General features: G+C 41.4%; 1 protein-coding gene across 1 annotated transcript; it reads right to left on the bottom strand.

Moving 5' to 3' along the window:
• Nucleotides 1-965: 965 nt before the first annotated feature.
• klf11a (Kruppel-like factor 11a) lies at nucleotides 966-11590 on the bottom strand. Its single transcript, XM_050058023.1, has 4 exons — nucleotides 11333-11590; nucleotides 6331-6552; nucleotides 4988-5882; nucleotides 966-3888 (listed from the first exon to the last, which is right to left on the bottom strand). The coding sequence occupies exons 1-4, from the start codon at nucleotides 11363-11365 to the stop codon at nucleotides 3593-3595; spliced, it is 1446 nt and encodes a 481-aa protein (XP_049913980.1). The 5' UTR covers nucleotides 11366-11590; the 3' UTR covers nucleotides 966-3592.
• Nucleotides 11591-19183: the final 7593 nt, after the last annotated feature.

The raw sequence follows: 19183 nt of genomic DNA, 5'->3' as shown, positions 1-19183 counted from the left end.
TGGTTTATTTCATCTCTTTGTAGTTGTTATGTGTCTTTTTGTAGTTTTGTGTCTCTGTAGGCTAATTCTGTGTTGTTCATTTTGTGTCACTTTGTAGAAAGTTTGTCTTGTTAAGATAATTTTGTCTGTTTCTGTCACTTTGTGTCTATTTAAGGTCATGTCAGTGTCTTTGAGGATTTTTTTTTGGTCAGTTTTGTTCACTGTGTGTCGCTTTTGAGGTATTTTTTGTGTTTATTTTGTTTATTTAATGTAATTATTTGTCATACTGAGGGAATTGTGTGTCTTTTGGTCATTTTGAGTTGCTTTAATTTATTCTGTCTCCTTGTGATTGTGTTGCTTGCTGTTGTTGTTGTTATTTTGTCTTTGCAGTTCCTCAGCGTCTCTTTGTCGTCTTTTTTGTGTCTTTGTTTCTCATTTCCAGTCTCTTCCTGGTCGTCATGTGTTATGACATTTGACACTTTGGGCTCCTGGGTCTGTGCCCAGCAGCCTGGGGCCGTTCATCCGTCCATGATTCTGAACATTATGTTATTATTAATGCATTATCATATAACCCGCATTTCAGTGGCGTAGTTGGCCGAGGTGGTTTACAAACCAGTTAGTAGTTTAATGTACAACACCGACATGTTTAGTAACTGATCATACAGAGCTCATCAGGAGCTGGTTGGTGTGTTGTTGCACTTTAGACAGTCAGGCTAACTGTTTCCACCTGTTTTCAGTCTTTATGCTAAGCTAAGCTAAGCTAACCATGAGACTGATGTCCATCTGACGTCTCGCTCTGACAGAAAATGTTGCACTGCTCCTTTAATCAAAACTAAATGAGTTTTTTTAACAATATAAAACCTAAATTAGTCACAGTTAGCTTAGCGATGATGCTAATTTCCCATCTGCTGTCTTTAATATTTCCTTCAAGATAAAACTAAATGTGACTGAGATGTGTTGCAGCGTGAGAGAACAAACTTCATGTATGTTTGTGGTAATGTTTTATTATAAAAGCCATAATCTTCACCATCGCTTACAGGCAAATGTTCAGAAATGGGATTATTCCGATATAAGCTGTTATTATTAAGAATAACATTTAATAACGAGGTATTTTCTTACTGGCTACACTATGGGCCAAATCAAGCTATCATAAAAAAAAAAAAAAAAAACAGCACTTTTTCCTCAACAAAGTTTATTAAATAATATTAACGTGTAAAGCAAAGATAGTAGGTAGTATCACAGTGAGGAATACTGTCCACTGACATTTTAAAATATCAATAACTTCGTACTGTCAATAAATGCAGATTGGAATACACGTAACATTCATATAGATATCAATATATTTACAGTATTTACAGTCACAGACAAACGAACAGAAGTCGGCTGATAATAAAAGCACGATACAGAGGCTTTGGCAAAAATAAAACGAGTGCATACATTTCGCTAAACGTGACATTTACACATGAAGTAAACATGATTATACACGGAGAGAGTACAAAAACGAGCAAGATTAAAAAAATCCAGTGCAATGTCAGGTTTTTGTTGGTTTCTGTCCGTGAATGAATAGCAGCCTGTCGCCTTCCTCCTCCTCCTCCTCCTCTTCCTCCTCCGGTGAGTTTGTGGTTGTTGGGAATAAAATGTCCTGAGCAGGGCGGGAAACTCGCTCTGTCCTCTGCTGGCTGCTCCGGCTCCGTCTACACAACGCACGCTGTCGTCTTTTTAATTTGACCTTAACATAACTCTGATTGTTTTTGAGCTGATAAACAAAATGTCTTCATCACTTTCATTTCTTTAATGTGTTTTCATTTTAATCTGATTTCTATGTTTTAAACACAAACTGTGGAGGAAAGTTAAAACACCGTCAGGCTGCAGGAAGAACTGATCAAACTTTACATATTAAGTAAAACGACGCTGCGTCGAATTTGGCAACCAGGAGCTGAACACGTCATGTAACTGGAGAAAGTGGTGTAAACACTCACACACCTTTAACACCAACATGAACCGGCTCGTTCTGGCTCCTAATTTTGGTTTGAGACATTTGGATTTAAAGTAAACTGAGAAGCGCAAAAAGGGGGAGGTGTGTCAAATGACTTGTATTTTCATTTTGGCTTTTATTTAAATGTATTCACAGATATTTATCATTAATTTATGTATTTGCAGATCGGTTTTAGCAAAATAGCCTTTTTTTAGTTTGAAAATCTTTGTGTATCATTGGACGTTGTTTTATATTTCCAGATTTACACAGATTGTCAATCTGGACTAGTCACACAAATAATATTGGCACTAATTGATCTCTGTGCTGATTATAAAGGTTGATTTGTGTTCAGTGTAATATCCCGCCATGTCACTCAGTGGCTTATGTCACTGGCTGAGGCAGGTCATGGTGTTTAAGTTCATCCCACAGATGTTGCTGATATTATCGTTATCATTATTGTTCGACTGTGCTCAGATTAAAATGTACATGGCTGTATTTATTGGAAGTTGTACGGACATTATGGACGCTGGTGAGAAAAGTAATGAAATACAGCATTGGTAAAGACTGGGAGGTGTTTTCTGAGTGCACGTCCAAACTATTCAGCCAATTAGCAACCAGTAGTGGTCAAAGTATGGGGCTGAAGGTTCTGCACAAACCTGGTGGAAACACGAGCTGCTTCGCTTCATAGCACCAAGGTTTCTAAAGTCATGACTGAAACTGGAGCTGATTTGGTGGAAAACGAGCATCAGAGCTTGAATGTGTTTCTCCACAGTAACAGGAGCTTCATGCTGCTGGTGGGATCTGATTAATATTTGGGTCAGATATTCATGATACAACAGTTGTGTTTTCTGGAGTGTAATGAAGGTCTCGGCCTCTCAGGGGCGCTGGTGTGTCTGTATGAACTACAAAGTTTCCTCCCTGCACCTCGCCAAAATCAAACCTGAAGCAGAAACAGAGGAAACAGTTTAAAGTTTGTGACTCAGAGTTTGTCGTGGTTCGTGTAAACGCAGCCGGAGCTCAGTGACGTCTTCACCAGCAGAGTTGATTGGTAGAAAATATCCTCCTGATGTGGAGCTGATTGAAACAACCAGATGAACCTGTCGGCGTCTGGTTGGCGTCCCTCCCCTCCCCCCTCCCCCCGGGTCCTGAGTTGGCCCTGTGAGGCTCCTGACTGAGTCTGTTACACCCTGTTTACACCTGGTTAAAATGCGTTCTGGACCATCGCATCACAAGTGGACGGCACTGAAGACGAGTGGAAACGACCACCAAGACGCATCATGACCTGATCACTCAGACCACCTGTTGAGGGGGACCGGGACGTGTTTGACCACGAATCTGTCGTAGTGTAAACCTCAGTGTGTACTGATGTGTCCCTGATTAGGACTGTGTCATCAGTGCAGGATGTGGCGGTTGTTTTGGTGACAGCGCGCCAACGCTGCGCTCTTTTACATGTCCCCAATGACTCTGTGCCGCCAGTCGCACCTGCTGAAATAAACCCGTCTTGTGACATCGGCAGTAAGGAAGTGAGGACACAAGTGTTCAGCTGAGACGCAGGACAGACGCAGGTGTGATGGCGGCGTGTCTCTGCCTGCGTTCAGATCACCAGGATGCATTTTAAAGCCGAGTATAAACAGGGTCTCAGTTGGCAGTAGAGACCAGCATGCCGACAGGAAGTGCGGCGCCTCTGTTTTGGCCCTTGGGCAGGGCCACTTTATTGAGGTCTCGGTTTTCGGCGGGCCACGATGACGCCCTCTTGGTGGTCATGTGTCGCCGGGCGTGTTTGGTCAAGTGGTCGCTGCGCATGAAGCGGCGGTCGCACACGTTACAGACAAACTTCTTCTCGCCGGTGTGCGTCCGGCGGTGGCGGGACAGCTCGTCGGAGCGGGCGAACTTTTTGTCACAGCCGTCCCAGTGACAGCTGAACGGCTTCTCACCTGCGGAGGAAGAAGACGGACGGTTAGCGCACCAAAAAACCCCCACATGATCATGAAATAATGTTCCTGCTCTGCAGTTTAATTCTTCATCTGTATGATCCTGTACACACAGATCTGAAATAAGTACCACAACAAAAACATTTATTGTTTTAGCAGCAGAAAGTTCAGACTTGAGTCTGATTCGGCATCACACCATTGATTTATGTTACCTGACTGTCCAGCTGTACAAAGGAAGTATTTCCTTGTAATAACGCCGGTATTTCGCCGTAACAGCCGTGATAGATCGCTGTTTACATATTCCTGTATATATATCAACCTAAAATAAAAACCATAACAGACAGAACATTAATTATTCTGCAGCTTCTGTCATCAAGTTGTTCTCTCATGATAACGTCACTGCGCTCTGTTACATGTGGTGCAAACCCACACCAAAACATGCCATGGCACCAAAGGAATAAATGGTGAATCATCTGATCATATCTTAAAAAAAAAAAAAAAAAAAAAAAAAAAATGTACAGACTTAAAATAACTTATGAAGTGTTTAGAAATATTTTGTTTAAGTTTCTACATTTAAAAAATGTTTTGTGTTTTTTATTTTGTAAAATCTGTTTTAAGTTTTTTCTTCAAATTTGAAAAAATGATTTTTTCTTTTTCTGTGACACCATTTCAATACTTAAATCAATTATTATAGTTTATAAAGTTACATAAACATGTAGCTCAGGTTGTACAGATTTTAGAGATATGAAGAATTTGAAGCTACTCCAGGAAATGACATCACAATAAGTAAAAATACCACTGTAGGCACCGGTGGATGCTTTACATTACAGAGTTCGAAGGGTTAATCTGATTTCATTATTTATATATGAGAAACATGACATTTGATTAACATGCAAACAAGTGCCAGGAGGTCAAAGGTCAGAACGCCCAGTGAAAACCATGTATCTCCACACTCTTGCCTGCAGGGTTCATTTATCTCAGACGGTCAAAATAAATTCTAACACAAATTTGGAGATACATGGTTTTTAGAGGACAGTGACAAAACAGTCCTATGATAATGAAGTGAACAGGAAGTGACATCAGAGGTGACTGAGCATCCTACCTGTGTGCGTGCGCAGGTGAGCCTTCAGGTGGGAGCTCTTGAAGTACGTCTTCTTGCAGCCGGGGAAGTTGCAGACATAGTTTCGTCTACGGGAGAAGTCGGCCTGCGAGGCGCCGCCGCTCGCTCCTGTCGGCATGTAAACGGGGGCTGGGGCCAGGGGGAGGAGCTTAGTGTTGCCCAGGGTCATGACAGTCTGCGGTCCCTGCGGCGCCTGGGACATGGACGCCTGGGGGACCACGAACATCACGGTCCCCTGCGGCACGGCGGAGCCCACCAGCAGGGGCTGGGCGAAGCTGGAAGGAGACTGCGGCAGGATGGGCTTGGGCCCCCCCTGAGTCTGCACCTGAACCGGAGCCTGGACGAAGGCGGAGATCATCCCCGTCCGGCTGCTCACCGGGAACACCTGGCAGAGGACTGGCGAGGAGGAGGAGGAAGACAGCGGGGAGGAGTGAGGAGGAGACGCTGAAGAGGGAGGACAGGACGGGCTGTCTGGAGTTGGAGGAGCTCCGTCCTTCTCCTCTGGAAGAGTCTCTGGAGTTCCCGTCTGAGGGGGCGTGGAGGTTTCTGTCGGCTGGGTGGTTGCAGGTGGAGGTGGAGGAATGCTGAGGCTGTCGGCAGTGTGGCGGATGACGCTGGTGGCCATCGCTCTACTGGGCGGAGCCACACAGGACGACTCTGTCTGAGGTGGAAGTGCTGAGGTCTCTGAGGTGGAGGTGGAGGAGGGTGGAGGGAGGCAGGTGTAGGAGTCAGTGAGGAGGAGGGCAGGGCCAGTGCTGAGGACAGGGCGGGGCAAGACTGGCCTGGAGGCGGGGCTCAGGGCGGAGGTGGTGGTGGTTGTGAGGACAGCGGTGGTGGAGGCCTCGGCGAAGCTCGGACTGTGAGGCGGAGTCATACACTGGCGGAGGAAACCACAGAGAAGATGGTCACGACAAACAGGGACGCTGTCATGTTTAAATGATTCAATTAATTAAAATTAATTAATTAACTTCCAGAAAATTTAGTTTTTCTTTTTAAGAAAAATTCTGATTCAAGTTTTTTTGGTTTTTCACTGAAATAAACGGCAGATTTTTCAATAATAAAAAACAAAAATAAAACACAACCACTACTCAAGTTATAATTTATTTTAATTTTCATTCTTTATGAAGTCTATACTTCAATAAAGTGTGAATAGTCACAAGTTGTGAGGATTACAATTAATTTTAAATAACAGTGATAAGAAGAAAGTATTTTTTCTTCATTTAAATTATGATATTATTATACAATTAAAACTCATTTTAAAGCCTCAGATCTTCAGATTGCAGCAGTTAACTTTTATCTTTTCAGATTTAATAAAAGTGTCTCACCAGCGAGGACAGAGCAATCAGGTCTTTTGGGGCATCCCCTCCCTCCGGGTGGAGATGGATGGAGTCACAGGAGTCGGAGGTGGGGGTCAGTGGGCGGGGCTTGTGCGACCTTTGACCCCAGAAGCTCATGCTGACGAGCGCCTCGGCGGCCTCCAGGTCGTGGTACTCGATGCACGGCTTCAGCTCCATGGTGGACACCGTCCGGCCGTCCATACGGTCAACCTGAGAGACACCAGGACGTCAGAGGATGATTAAATTATTTTATTTTAATATTCACACTCAGATACAAACGAGAATCAGAATTAAGGTTCAAACAAACTGGAATCAAACTGAGTTCAACTGAAAACTAAATCTTTACAGAATCAAACAAACAGCTGCTGTTTTTGGCACCAACAGGCTTCCATACACCTCCTGTGTTTTATATGTGGTCGTTTTATGGTTCAGGAAAAGTTTCCAAAAATAAAAAAGCCGTTAAACTTTTGGTTCTTTCAAACATATTTTCTGTGTGGTGACACAGAGAAACTAAACAGAGCCTGAACTGTGTTGACTCCATGATCTCACTCCTACACGGGTCGGGTTACATGTTTGATTTAATTAACTGGGCGAGGTCAGAAATCTGTGATGGTTTTAAAATGTTAAATATAACCTGCTGCAGCGCGAGGTCGTCGCCGACACCGACGCTCTGTGAAACAACAGACGAGTCTGAACTCTGAGTCTGTTCACCACAGACAGTAAATATATTCTGTACTTTATATCTGTCTTTGTCTGTCGTCTGGAGTCCAGATACTGGGCGTGATCTGTGATCTGACAGCAGATGACAGAAACATCTGTCATCTGCTGTCAGATCACATCTTATTCACAGAGTAATTCACAAATGTAAATATAATTTGGGATCCCAAATGTGTCCTCTTGTGAAAAAGTACTGCTCTGTAATGTTGTTTAGTGTCTGTTGTGCTCAGGCAATCAAGTGACTATGACCAGCTAACAACATAAACAAGTGTCTTTTTTACATGACTGCACAGCAGGGATGCCAAATGTCTCCTCCTCTAATGGAAGTACACTGATACGTTTTTAAAAAAAAAAGTATATTCAGATAATCAGCTTTATCAACAGCCACACGTGAACAAGCAACTTTACATATGAGTCGGGACTCCAAATGTGTTCAACTAAGCTCCCACATTATTTGAAAAATACAGTTTGTTATTTTGTGTCCAGAAAGTTTGACAGTTGATGACAAAAACAAATGTCTTTGTCCTTTTACAACAACTTTAAATATGAGAGATGGGATCCCAAATGTCTCTGCTGGACATAAGTCAGACTGGCTCCCAGGTAAGGTACTGTGTAGTGAGCTGCAACATATTTCAGTTCTTTTGTAGCAATAAAATCTGTTTGACTTGACAACAAACTAAGAGAAGCAGTACGGATACAAAATGTTTACTGAGTCGTTTGCTGCAAGGGACATTTGCTGTAACGACTTGATGACTGTGGCCAGCAAGTTAATATAAACCGTCTACAAATGAACAAGTGTCTTCTGTTTCTGTTTCTTTTGTGTCCAGAAAACCTGAACACTATGTCAGAGATATGAGTTGGGATCCCAAATGGCATTCTGGCTTACTCAACAACAAACTAACAGAAGCAGCAGGGATGCAAAATGTGTTCTCCTGTAATGTTATGTTGTATTTTGTTTTGCGGGTTCAGATAATCAGTTTTATCAAAAGTCAACAATGTGAAAAAGCAATGTCACATATGAGTTGGGATTCCAAATGTGCTGAGTTCCCTAATGATTTGAATGATAGTTATTTATGCTCTTTTGTGTCCATAAAACCTGAACGCTATCCAGATGTGAGAGAGTTGGGATCCCAAATGGCTTTCTGTCTGAAGTGTCAGCAAAAAAGAAAATCTGTTTGACTCGACTACAAACTAAGAGAAGCAGCAGGGATCCCAAATGTTTACACTGCTACTGCTGCTGACATTTACTGTAATAGCTGGACATCAAACAGCTGTTTGGGAGGCGAAGCGTCCACCACCCTTCTATAACTACCAGTGATGTCACTGTTTTGCTACTTCCTCCTTCCTCCTGAGCCGTCCTACCAAAATAAGACTAATAATAATAAAAAGGATCAGTTTAAATAGACGATTCAACGCTCTGTTTAACACTTATGAATTTTTAAAGGTTAAGTTAGACATGAAAACTGACGACACTTTGAAGCAGAAGTACACAGGTGTGTAGTTTGTGTACATGTAGGTGCACAGGTGAACACACAGGTGTGTTTAAAGTGTTTATGTGGAGCCGTGAAGTTTTCTGAGGACGGCAGCTTTAAATCCCTCCAACTGTGCACACGCATGTGCTCGTGTACATGTGAAGAGCGGGAGAAAAAAGTTTTACTCAAAAATATCTAAAAGATTTTTACTCGTTTTACTTTTTACAAATTAAAAAAAAAAAATTCTTTAATTCATATATATATATATATATATATATATATATATATATATATATATATATAAAAATATATATTTGTTTGCTTAAAAAATAAAATGAAAATAAATTTCTGTATATATATATATATATATATACATACATACACACATACATATATATGTTCCTTTTTAAAATATAAAATAAGTTATAATAAATAAACTGAGGCTGAAAACTAGAAGTAGGTGGAGGTGACGGGGGGGACAAAGGGCTCCTGAGTGCTGCGATAAGTTGATGTCTGGCGAACATTCAGCTGCACCAACAGGAAGGGTGGAGGGAGGGCGAGTGAGGGGCGAGAGACATAACATATATAGATACAAAGAGAGAGAAAGAGAGAGAGAGAACGAGAGAGAGAGAGGGGCCCCGCTGCCCGGGAACCTCCCTGCACCCCCAAACAAGCCCTGCCCACCTCCCTCTCCCTCATTAACATGCACCGACTGACCCCACTAAGAGAGGGAGAGGAAGCTCTGAACAGGAAGTCAACACACACACACACACACACACACACACACACACACACACACACACACACACACAGTACAGAGCTCCGGCGCTGTAATTTCCCACGCATTAGATCACACAAACACATCACAGCAGCAACATGTGAAGAGATCAGGAGAGGAAGCACAGATATCATCATCATCATCATCATCATCACCATCACTGGACGGTTTAATTACTGTTTAGTAATGATAATAAATGTTTTAATAAAACTCTTTGACATCACAGCCTGAATCATCTGAACTGATTTAATGATTCAACTTTTATATTTCTGTGATGTCACTGATCTGATTTTATCTTTTATTTCTGAGGCTTCGTCGTTTTGTTTCCTGTGTCGGCTCTTTGTTGTTCTCATCTGCAGCTTCAGTCTGAATCTGATCAATAAAACATTCATCAGTATTAATACTGATATCTGAGGTGTTATTGACGAGACACTCAGGAGGCAACATGTGATTGTTAGGACCAACATCATCAACATCAGTTATTGGTTCTTTAAAGATCAATATGGGCAAATTTTTTTTAATGTTTTCTGTGATATTAAATGTGTTATTAATATTTCAAACTAAATATGAAACTTTGAGTCATCTTTACTATTTTCAGACATTTTACACAACAAACATGAATCAGCAGAATAAAAGATCTGGATTCAGTTATTGTTACAGATAAATATTATAATATTATTATGAGTTAAACATTTTGTGTCTGCTTGGCATGTTTTCTTTAAATATTTTTGGCTTTTTTTTTCCTCTTTAAATTTTTTTTGGGGGGCAAATTTTCAAAGACAACAATTGTATTTTCTTTAAAAAAAAAATAAAAAAATAAAAATTTATCTTTTAAAAAATTTGGCTTTTTTTTCCATCTTAAAAAAAATGTTTTCATAAAAATGCTGGTGATTTTCTTCTTTTTTCTTTTAAGATTTTTGGCAGTTCTTAAAAACATGCCCTAGCAAACATATTTTCTAAAATAATTAAAAAAAAAACAAAACCAAATTACACCATTTAACAGTCAGAAAATGACACAAACCAAATTACACCATTTAACAGTCAGAAAATGACACAGTTGTTTTAGGGGAGTAAATGTACAGTGAAACTAAAAATCATAATATTGTGACTAAATCAGCACAATAATATCGTATCGTGGCACCTCTGCTGATTTCCATCCCTACTAACAATACAGTAATATATTATATTAAAATGACTATATCACATTAAGACAAAAATGTCCCATCCCAGTTACCTCCCTCTGATAAATAAAGAACAGTCCCTTATCTTATTAAATAAAATTGTTTGCTTTCAAACAAAGTTTTCATTTGGGGACAAAATGTACAGTTGAAAGAAGATAATGTTTGTCATAAAATATAAAAAGGAAATCGCAATAATATCGTGACTAAATGACTGCAATAATATTGTACTGAGGCACCTCTGATGATTATATGTATACATTATATTTCTAATATACATAATAAGCTTTGCAGAGGGTAAAAGAAGTCTTATACTCAGCATGTGACAAAACGTTTAAAATGGCAATAGTATCATGACTAAAGTATCGTGCTAATGATAAGGTGTATTTAATGTACATAATGAGGTGCTATAATGAGGCGGAGTGAGAGCCGAGCTCAGCTGCAGCCTCCTGACTCATCTCAGACAACAACAAAGACAAAACAACCCAAATCTGATTTTACTCACCAACAATAAAAACAAACCGACCTGCTTCATCTGTAAACTTTATCTACAGCGATGCAACGCAGTGATGCAACTGCTGTGGATACACAGCAACACACACTCACTCATACACAGTCAGGAGACACTGGGTTCAGTATGACCTCAGATAAACCAGCCCACAGACACTCAACGAGACAAAAACAGTCGGTAACGGGCTCACCTGGAGCCCGGTCACCGCCGCAGCAGCTGAGCTGAGACCAGCCGCCGGTGTCACCGACCTGAGCACTTATAATAACTTTATAATGAAACATGAGCCGAGCGGCTGCAGGAGGCTGCAGGCTGCAGACAGGATGCAGAGACTCACCTGACAGCAGCGCTCCGCCGTGAAGCTGAGCATCAGGAGGAGAAACGGGAGAAACGGTGGAGAGTGTGCGGCCGATGTGGAGAGAATCACGGCACAGACAGGAGAGGAGTGAGAGCAGGCGGTGATCAGAGCGGAGCCTCCACCAGCTCGGTCCCGGTGTGTCTCAGTGTGTCCCGGTGTGTCTCTGAGTGTCTCTGTGCCTCAGTGAGTCTCAGTGTGTGAGTGTGTGTCTGCCTTCAGCTGAGAGGAGCCCAAAAAAAAAAAACACACACAAAAAAAACAGAGAAACAAAATTCAGAGCCGTCTGGCGGGTGGTAACACGCAGCCAATCACACGCAAAGGTGTAGCGGCCAGCGGCCAATCACAGGCGAGGCGGTGCGTGATCAGTACGTGGCCGCGACGCCATTGGTCCGACGCGGGGTGCGTGGCTGTCGGGGGGCGTGGCCGGGGAGTCAGCGGTGTCAGAGTAAACCCGGTGAACCCGGAACCCGGCCGCGCGCTCGAACTGGGGGAAAGGTTGGGAAGCAGACAGGCGCGAGGACGCGCGCGAGAGGCATGTAGTGAACAAATGCAGATACAGTGAATATGTCCGGAAATATCTCACTGAATATATAAATATAACAGATGAAACTGTGTCAGGCTTCAATATAAAACACATAAACACAGTTATCTTCATTTGTTTAGATTATTTTTATGTTTTATTTCTTTATGTTGATGTGAAAAAATAGAAAATATAAGATATTAATAAAGACATATGTGTTTTAATTTAATTAGCTCTGATATTTAATTAAAAATATGTTTACAAACTAATTATGTTGATGTATTTATGATTTTATGGTTAAATGACAGAAAATGTATTCAACCTACAACATATCAGAATATCATGGTCACCCAGAACATGAGATATTAATAGAAAACTATCTTTGCCATTAACATAATTAACTCTCAGTTATATATATATATATATATATATATATATATATATGTATATATATAAATAAATGTGTTCATAAACATAATTATTTTGTTGTATTTCTGCTTTCTTATGGCTGAAATGACATAAACTCAAACTTCAAACAGCCTATAACCTGTTATGTTATACTCACCAAAAATATTTATTAAAAATATGTTAATATGAAACTAATTAGCCTCTTTTTTTTTATAGAATTAATTCATAAACTCAATCATGTTTGTCTTTTTATGATGTGTTTATGGTTTAGACAATTTGTGCTTTTAACAACTGTAATCATGTTATACCACACAAAATATAAGATACTAAAAAATATATGAATTAATTTGCTCCATTTTTATTAAAAAAAATGTTTTAAACATGATTATTTTGATGTTTTTATGTGCAAACTCATAAACTTGAACTTAAAAACAACATACAACTTAATATAACATCATGGTCTTTCAAAATACAAGATATTAATTTAAAAATAAACGTATTATGAACTTAATTTTAATTAATAATTAATTCATTTTTTAAGGTTTTAATGAGACAATTTGTACTTTTAACAAACTCTAACCATGTTAGAATATTAACGCCACATAAAATATAAGACATTAATATGAATGTGTTTTATCTTGATTTATGTTTTGTGTCCTGTGCTGAAGGAGCGAGGGTTTATGGGTAAACTTAAAATACATTTGAACTTATATTTGTGTTGTCAGCTGAATCAGCTCGTATAGAAACATGAACGTCATGCAGAACACATGACGAGAATACTGTTTGAACATATGTTGAATCAACAATAATCAAAAGGTGCAGCCTGAGTTTTGATTCTTCTGTGTCTATCTGTGTAAACGCTGCTGCAATCTGCTGAACAAGGGCTCATGTAAAATGTAGATGTAAACACAGGAGTGTGGAGGAGGAGACGGAGGAGACTGAGGAGACAGAGGAGGAGACGGGCTGTGAGAGATATTTTTCTTTCTTTGCAGATTACGAAGTGTTTTTGTTCGACGTCCTGCAGCAGTAGAGAAGCTGCAGAGGAACAGAGGAGACAGGAGCAGGTCGTCCTGCCGCAGGTCTTTATGTGGACGAGATGCTGCACAGAAAAGTCCACAGGGTTTTTTTTTTTAAGGGTGGGGGGTGGTGGTGTATGATGATTTGTGGTGTGCACGTGCTGCAGCGACTTGGACATGTGCATGTTAAACACTGTTAGAGACACAAAGAAGAAATAAAGAGTCAAGACGAGACAAAGACAGAAACAAAAGCTCAGATCCTGCAGTTCAGAGGCCCTCAACATATTTCCTTATTGTCTTCTTCCTGTACTGCTTTCCTCTCTGCTGAGTCCAACTACCTCCTCCTCCCCCTCCTCCTCACCCCCTCCCCACCGGGCCGATGAACCCGGGGACTCCTATGCGTCGAGGTTGTAAACAGCCTCTCCAATAAAGAATTCCAGGGCGGGGCTAGAAGGCAGCCGGAGCACCCCCGCCTCCCTTCCTCCCCCATCCTCCCCCATTCCCTCACACTCTCGTGCACACGCCGGCCCAGCACCGGCTCCTTTGTTGTGGCTGCCTGTTAACCCTTTAAGCTGCGGCGAGAGGCTGGAGGTCGAGCCGCACTGCCACCATCATCATCATCACCACCACCATCACTGTGACATGAACAAACAGGGGAGGAGGGGTGAGGGAGGAAGGTGGAGGTGGAGGTGAAGGAGGGCTGTGGTCATACGTCACCCTGTCTGAGATAGAGGCAGACAAAGAGCCTGTTTCATTCCTCGAAGCTGGTTTGTGATGTGATGCTTCTTGTATCAGTGTTTGATGGACAGAAATGTCCTCACACGGCCGGCCTCACATCACCCCCTCGCCTCAGAGCACCTCATGGCGGTGGCGGCGACGGCCTGGCTCGGCGTGCAGCTCGTACACAAACCAGATAAACAGCCTCATGACTCAGAGTGAATTAGCTCAACATGCTGCTGGTCTGCCGAGAGTAAACTCAGAGAAAACTGGGACAAAAGCAGGAATCTGGCAGCAGGCAGGGGTGACGTGAGTTCATTTTCATTTTCAAGTTCAGCGAGGTTGTGAAATAAAAAAAAGGAAAAAGAAAAACACACACAGGCGGTCCGTCCATAAAAAAAAAGCGGTTTCCAGGCAGAAAACACTCCCAGACTTGTGCAGGAGGGAAAAAGACGGAGCTCAGCTCAGACAGCTGTTTGCAGGATGAAGTCAGAGAGACGAACCTGCAGCAGAGTCGGATCATCGACTCAACTCATCAGGAGAGACTAAACATGTCATCACCTCAAGTCTGCAGCACTTTTATCCTCTTTATGTAAAGTTTAACAACCTTTACTTTCGTTACAGCGACTCCAAACCTCCTCCAACGTCACGTTATAAAAACTCAACAATGAACCGTGCTGAGTCTCTGAACAACAGCAGAGTATCATCAACGTAAGAAACACACAGAGATGGCGCCACAGAGCCGCCACGACGTCCCTCCTCTACGCCGCCTTCTCATTTTTACACAGAACCAAACAACAGCAACATCATGTGGCTCCAGTGTGTGATGTCAGACAGCATGATGACATCACAGAATCAAGAGGCGTGACATGTAACACCACAGCGTCAGCCTCTAGTGTGACATAACATACGTGTCAGCAGCTCTTTATAAACAATAACAATGACATCACATGTCAATAACAATCATTTAGCGTCCCTGTTATATGGCGGCTGATCTCATCCTCTGCTTGGAGGGTAAGGAGCTCCTGGACCTCATTGTTTGAGTTAGCTGCTAACTGCTAACAGCTGCTGTTCTCCTTCTTTGCGTTAGCTGCTAACTGCTAACAACTGTTGTTCTTCTTCTTTGAGTTAGCCGCTAACTGCTAGCAGCAGCTGTTCTTCTTTGAGTTAGCTGCTAACTACACTAACAACTGCGGTTCCTCTTCTTGATGAGTTTGTTTAAGTTGTTTACTGCACATTTTTAACGATGGCTTCATGTCACCAGTTTGGCCTTTTTTAAGATTTTGACCTCACTGAAACTTATTTTTACAGTGAACAAAGGAAAAAACAAGCTAAACTCTTTCTAGCTGTAGCATTAAAACTATTTTACTCACAAAACATTGAGTTAAAAATGTTTTGTTTTTTTAAATCAAATTACAAATTTTTCTTAAACTCAAACAGTTGAAACTGTTAGTAAGTTTAATACGGTTTAATGTATTCAGTCAGTCCTTATTATTGTATTATTAGTTTTCCTTCCTCTGTCTGCTGGTGTTCAGGGAGCTTGTTGTGTTTTTTTTTTATTATTATCATTTTAAGGTGGTTTGGTGTAGGAAAATTGGAAATTCAATACATTTTAAGTCAGAAAAAGGTTTAATATGTTGAAAACCTGCTGAGGTTTAGGGATGCTGCGATCCAACTTTTTCACTTTCGATCCGATACCGATACCACAGCCCTAGTACCGATCCGATACCAGCAGAAATTTCTATCTCTCTGTTCTGACCAATAGGTTCAATTTTTTTTAGTACTTTTTTTGTAATGTGGAATAATAGAAAAGGCTTGATCAAGTGCTATTACTCAAAATGAGAATAACATACTTCCCAAGACGAAAAGTCCAGTCTTTTTCGCTTTTCAGAAGAAGTACTGCCACACCGCTGACATTTTTTTCAACTATCCACGCTGTTTTTCACCCGGTTGTTGTTATCACGTGATCTCCCCCTCCCGCTCTCCTCTCTTCTTCGTGTGTTACAATGAAGTGCTGGATGGAAAAGCTGGAGCGGATTTGTGGAATGGAGTGCTAGTATCGCACTTATCCCCTGCAGTGCGATCCGATCCATGTTTTTTGGCTGGATCGCAGCATATTTTCGATCCATGATCCGGATCGCAGCATCCCTACTGAGGTTAACTTTAATTTATCTAATTATGACTGAGTTGTTAAAATGTGCGACACACAGACGGTCAGCGCCGCTGCTAGAAAAACGGTCTCTGAAAATGATCTGATAAAAACAGCTCGTTATGTCTTCCCAAATAATGAACCAGCATCACTCAGTTACTCTTAATCACAACTATCTGAGGTGATAATTGGCTGGCTGTTGTCATGGAAATGGAGGAGCGGCATGAAGCTCTGTGGGTTAAAACCTTCAACATGAACACGTCTGACAGGACTGAACAGTTCACACACCTACAGGAGAGTTTAAACACTTCCTCCTCGCTAACCAGCTTCCTGTTCGTACAGCCACCTCATCACCACCGCACCACTGCACAGAGAGCATCTGAGTGTTTCTGGTTTTCACAGCTGAACATTAATCCAGTTTAGACGTAGAGAATAAATGAACAGCTGAGATAACGACCATATTTTGATATAATAACAATAATTTGTTTTAAAAAGTATCCAGACATATATTGGTGTTTCTGTTTGCAGATTTGCCTGTTATAGAAGACTGGATGAAAGGCCTCGGCTGGCCTGGTCTCACCCCCAGGGTGTCAAAATACTCCAGCATCAATGTAAGCCTTTAACGTCCGTATGAGACACACCAGGCTTTCAACCAGCTCTAACATAAACCCCTCTGCATTGTTATCAGACGTTCAGAGTGACGTACGTGGTTTAAAAAGCGAGACACAAGCACAGGACTTTGACTCAGAAGACGAGTGTTTGTGTCCCAGGTCAAAGTAAAAGTCAGTGTTGACTGCTAACTGCTGCTGTTACTCTTCTCTGAGTTAGCTGCTAACTGCTAACAGCTGCTGTTCTTCTTCTCTGAGTTTGCCACTCACTGCTAGCAGCTGTTGTTCTTCTTCATTGAGTTAGCCGCTAACTGCTAACAGCTGCTGTTCGTCTTCTTTGAGTTAGGTGCCAACTACTAACAGCTGCTGTTCTTCTTCTTTGAGTTAGCTGCTAACTGCTAGCAGCTGTTGGTCCTCTTTGAATTGGCTGCTAACAGCTGTTGTTCTTCTTCTTGGAGTTAGCTGTTAACGGCTAACAGCCTCTTTTTAAATCTCCCGCGATGGGTCGCACACATAACACATCATCAAAACGTCACACCTGTGCCGCCAATGATCCCATCCTGCAGGCTGTCCCTTTTACACAGACATTGTTTAGGTGCTGTTACTATCTGTGACGAGACATCTCTGTCCCCTCATTCTGTGATCGTACCTTTTATACAGAACAGCGAGGCGGCATCATGGTGTGAAATTCCTGCCTGGACAAGGCAGTGTAAAAGAGGCTAAAGTGAGGACATCTTGAGCAGTGTGGACATTTTTTACAAGAGATGGCATTTTGGAGAGAATGGGGACAATATGGAAAGTGAGGACATTTTATACAGTGAGGACATGTGAGGCCTTTTCGTAGAAGTTAGAAAACATTTGCAAAGTCAAGACATTTAGGGAAAGTAGGCTAATGGACGATAATTTTGGAATGTCAGGACAGTTTGGGAAAATAGGGAGAGTATTGAACAGTTAGGAGATTTGGTGAATCTGGGGACATTTTCTTAAGTGTGGACACTTTGTAAAACAGAGACAGTTTGAAAATAAGGTTAATTTTGAAAAGGCCACTACTGGAAAATGAGGATGTTTTTGAACATTTTAGTAAAGTTAGTCTAGTTCTCGTTTCTTTGTAGTTCAGTTTGAGTCAGGATTCAGTTTAGGGTTGAATGCTGTCGGTTTAAATTCGAGTCAGTTTGGATCCTGAAAATAAAAAGTCCAGTGAGTGTTTCTGCTGCTTGTCATCAGTCTGTCAGAATAAGAGCTTCAGTTAAATCACCACAGGATGTAAACACGTCTGAGAAGCAGAAATAAATCCTGCTCTGGTCTGTGTGTGTGTGTGTGTCTATGTGTGTGTGTGACCCTGCACATTACTGAGGGGTCAAAGGTTGCTCCTCCTTCAAGACTTCCAAGAATCAGCCCTCCAGGAATCACAACCGCCAGAACACGCCCACACAGCTCACGTTGAGACTTCGCTGCTGTTAGAAAAATGTATCTGTTTCATGTTTCTGAGATATTAAAGGACGATTCTGCTGTTTTTCTGTTTTAATGTTTAATGTTTTCCCTTCTCATGTTTGGCCCCTGAGTTTAGTTCCCAAGTTTGGTCCATGACTTTAGTTCCCAAGTTTAGTTCCTTTTCAAGTTTGGCCCCTGAATTTAGTTCCCTTCTCAAGTTTGGTCCCTGAGTTTAGTTCCCAAGTTTAGTTCCCAATTTAGGTCTTAGGGCTTAGTCCTTAAGTTCCTGAGTTTAGTCCATGAGTTTAGTTCCCTAAGTTTGGTCCATGACTTTAGTTCTCAAGTTTAGTTCCTGAACTTAGTTTCCAAGTTTAGTTCTTAGGGTTTAGCCCTTGAGATAAGTTCCCAAGTTTAGTCCCTGAGTTTAGTTCCCCTTCCAGATTTGTGAGTTTGGTTGACAGGTTTAAGCCTTGAGTTTAGTTCCCAAGTTCAGTTCTTAGGATTCAGTCCTTAAGTTCCCAAGTTTAGTCCCTGATCTTAGTTCCCAAGTTAAGTTCTTTGGGTTTAGTTTAGCTCCGAGTTTAGTTCTCAAGTTTAGTCCCAGAGTATAGTTGCCTTTCCAAGTTTAGTCCGTGAGTTTGGTTCACAGGTTTAAGTCCTGAGTTTAGTTCTTTAAGTTTAGTTCTTTGAGTTTAGTCCTTGAGTTTAGTTCCCCTTCCAGATTTGTGAGTTTGGTTGACAGGTTTAAGCCTTGAGTTTAGTTCCCAAGTTCAGTTCTTAGGATTCAGTCCTTAAGTTCCCAAGTTTAGTCCCTGATCTTAGTTCCCAAGTTAAGTTCTTTGGGTTTAGTTTAGCTCCGAGTTTAGTTCTCAAGTTTAGTCCCAGAGTATAGTTGCCTTTCCAAGTTTAGTCCGTGAGTTTGGTTCACAGGTTTAAGTCCTGAGTTTAGTTCTTTAAGTTTAGTTCTTTGAGTTTAGTCCT

Source organism: Epinephelus moara, chromosome 12, assembly GCF_006386435.1.
Source record: "Epinephelus moara isolate mb chromosome 12, YSFRI_EMoa_1.0, whole genome shotgun sequence".
NCBI lineage: Eukaryota > Metazoa > Chordata > Actinopteri > Perciformes > Serranidae > Epinephelus > Epinephelus moara.
This window is presented reverse-complemented; position numbering and strand designations above follow the sequence as displayed.

Bases quoted from the DNA above. Each gene is read 5' to 3' on its own strand.
- klf11a (XM_050058023.1), bottom strand. From the start codon at position 11,365: ATGCTCAGCTTCACGGCGGAGCGCTGCTGTCAG. The intron at 6,553-11,332 runs GTGAGTCTCTGC...GGTGTCTCTCAG, and splicing joins CGGCGGAGCGCTGCTGTCAG to GTTGACCGTATGGACGGCCG. The intron at 5,883-6,330 runs GTGAGACACTTT...TTCCTCCGCCAG, and splicing joins TGATTGCTCTGTCCTCGCTG to TGTATGACTCCGCCTCACAG.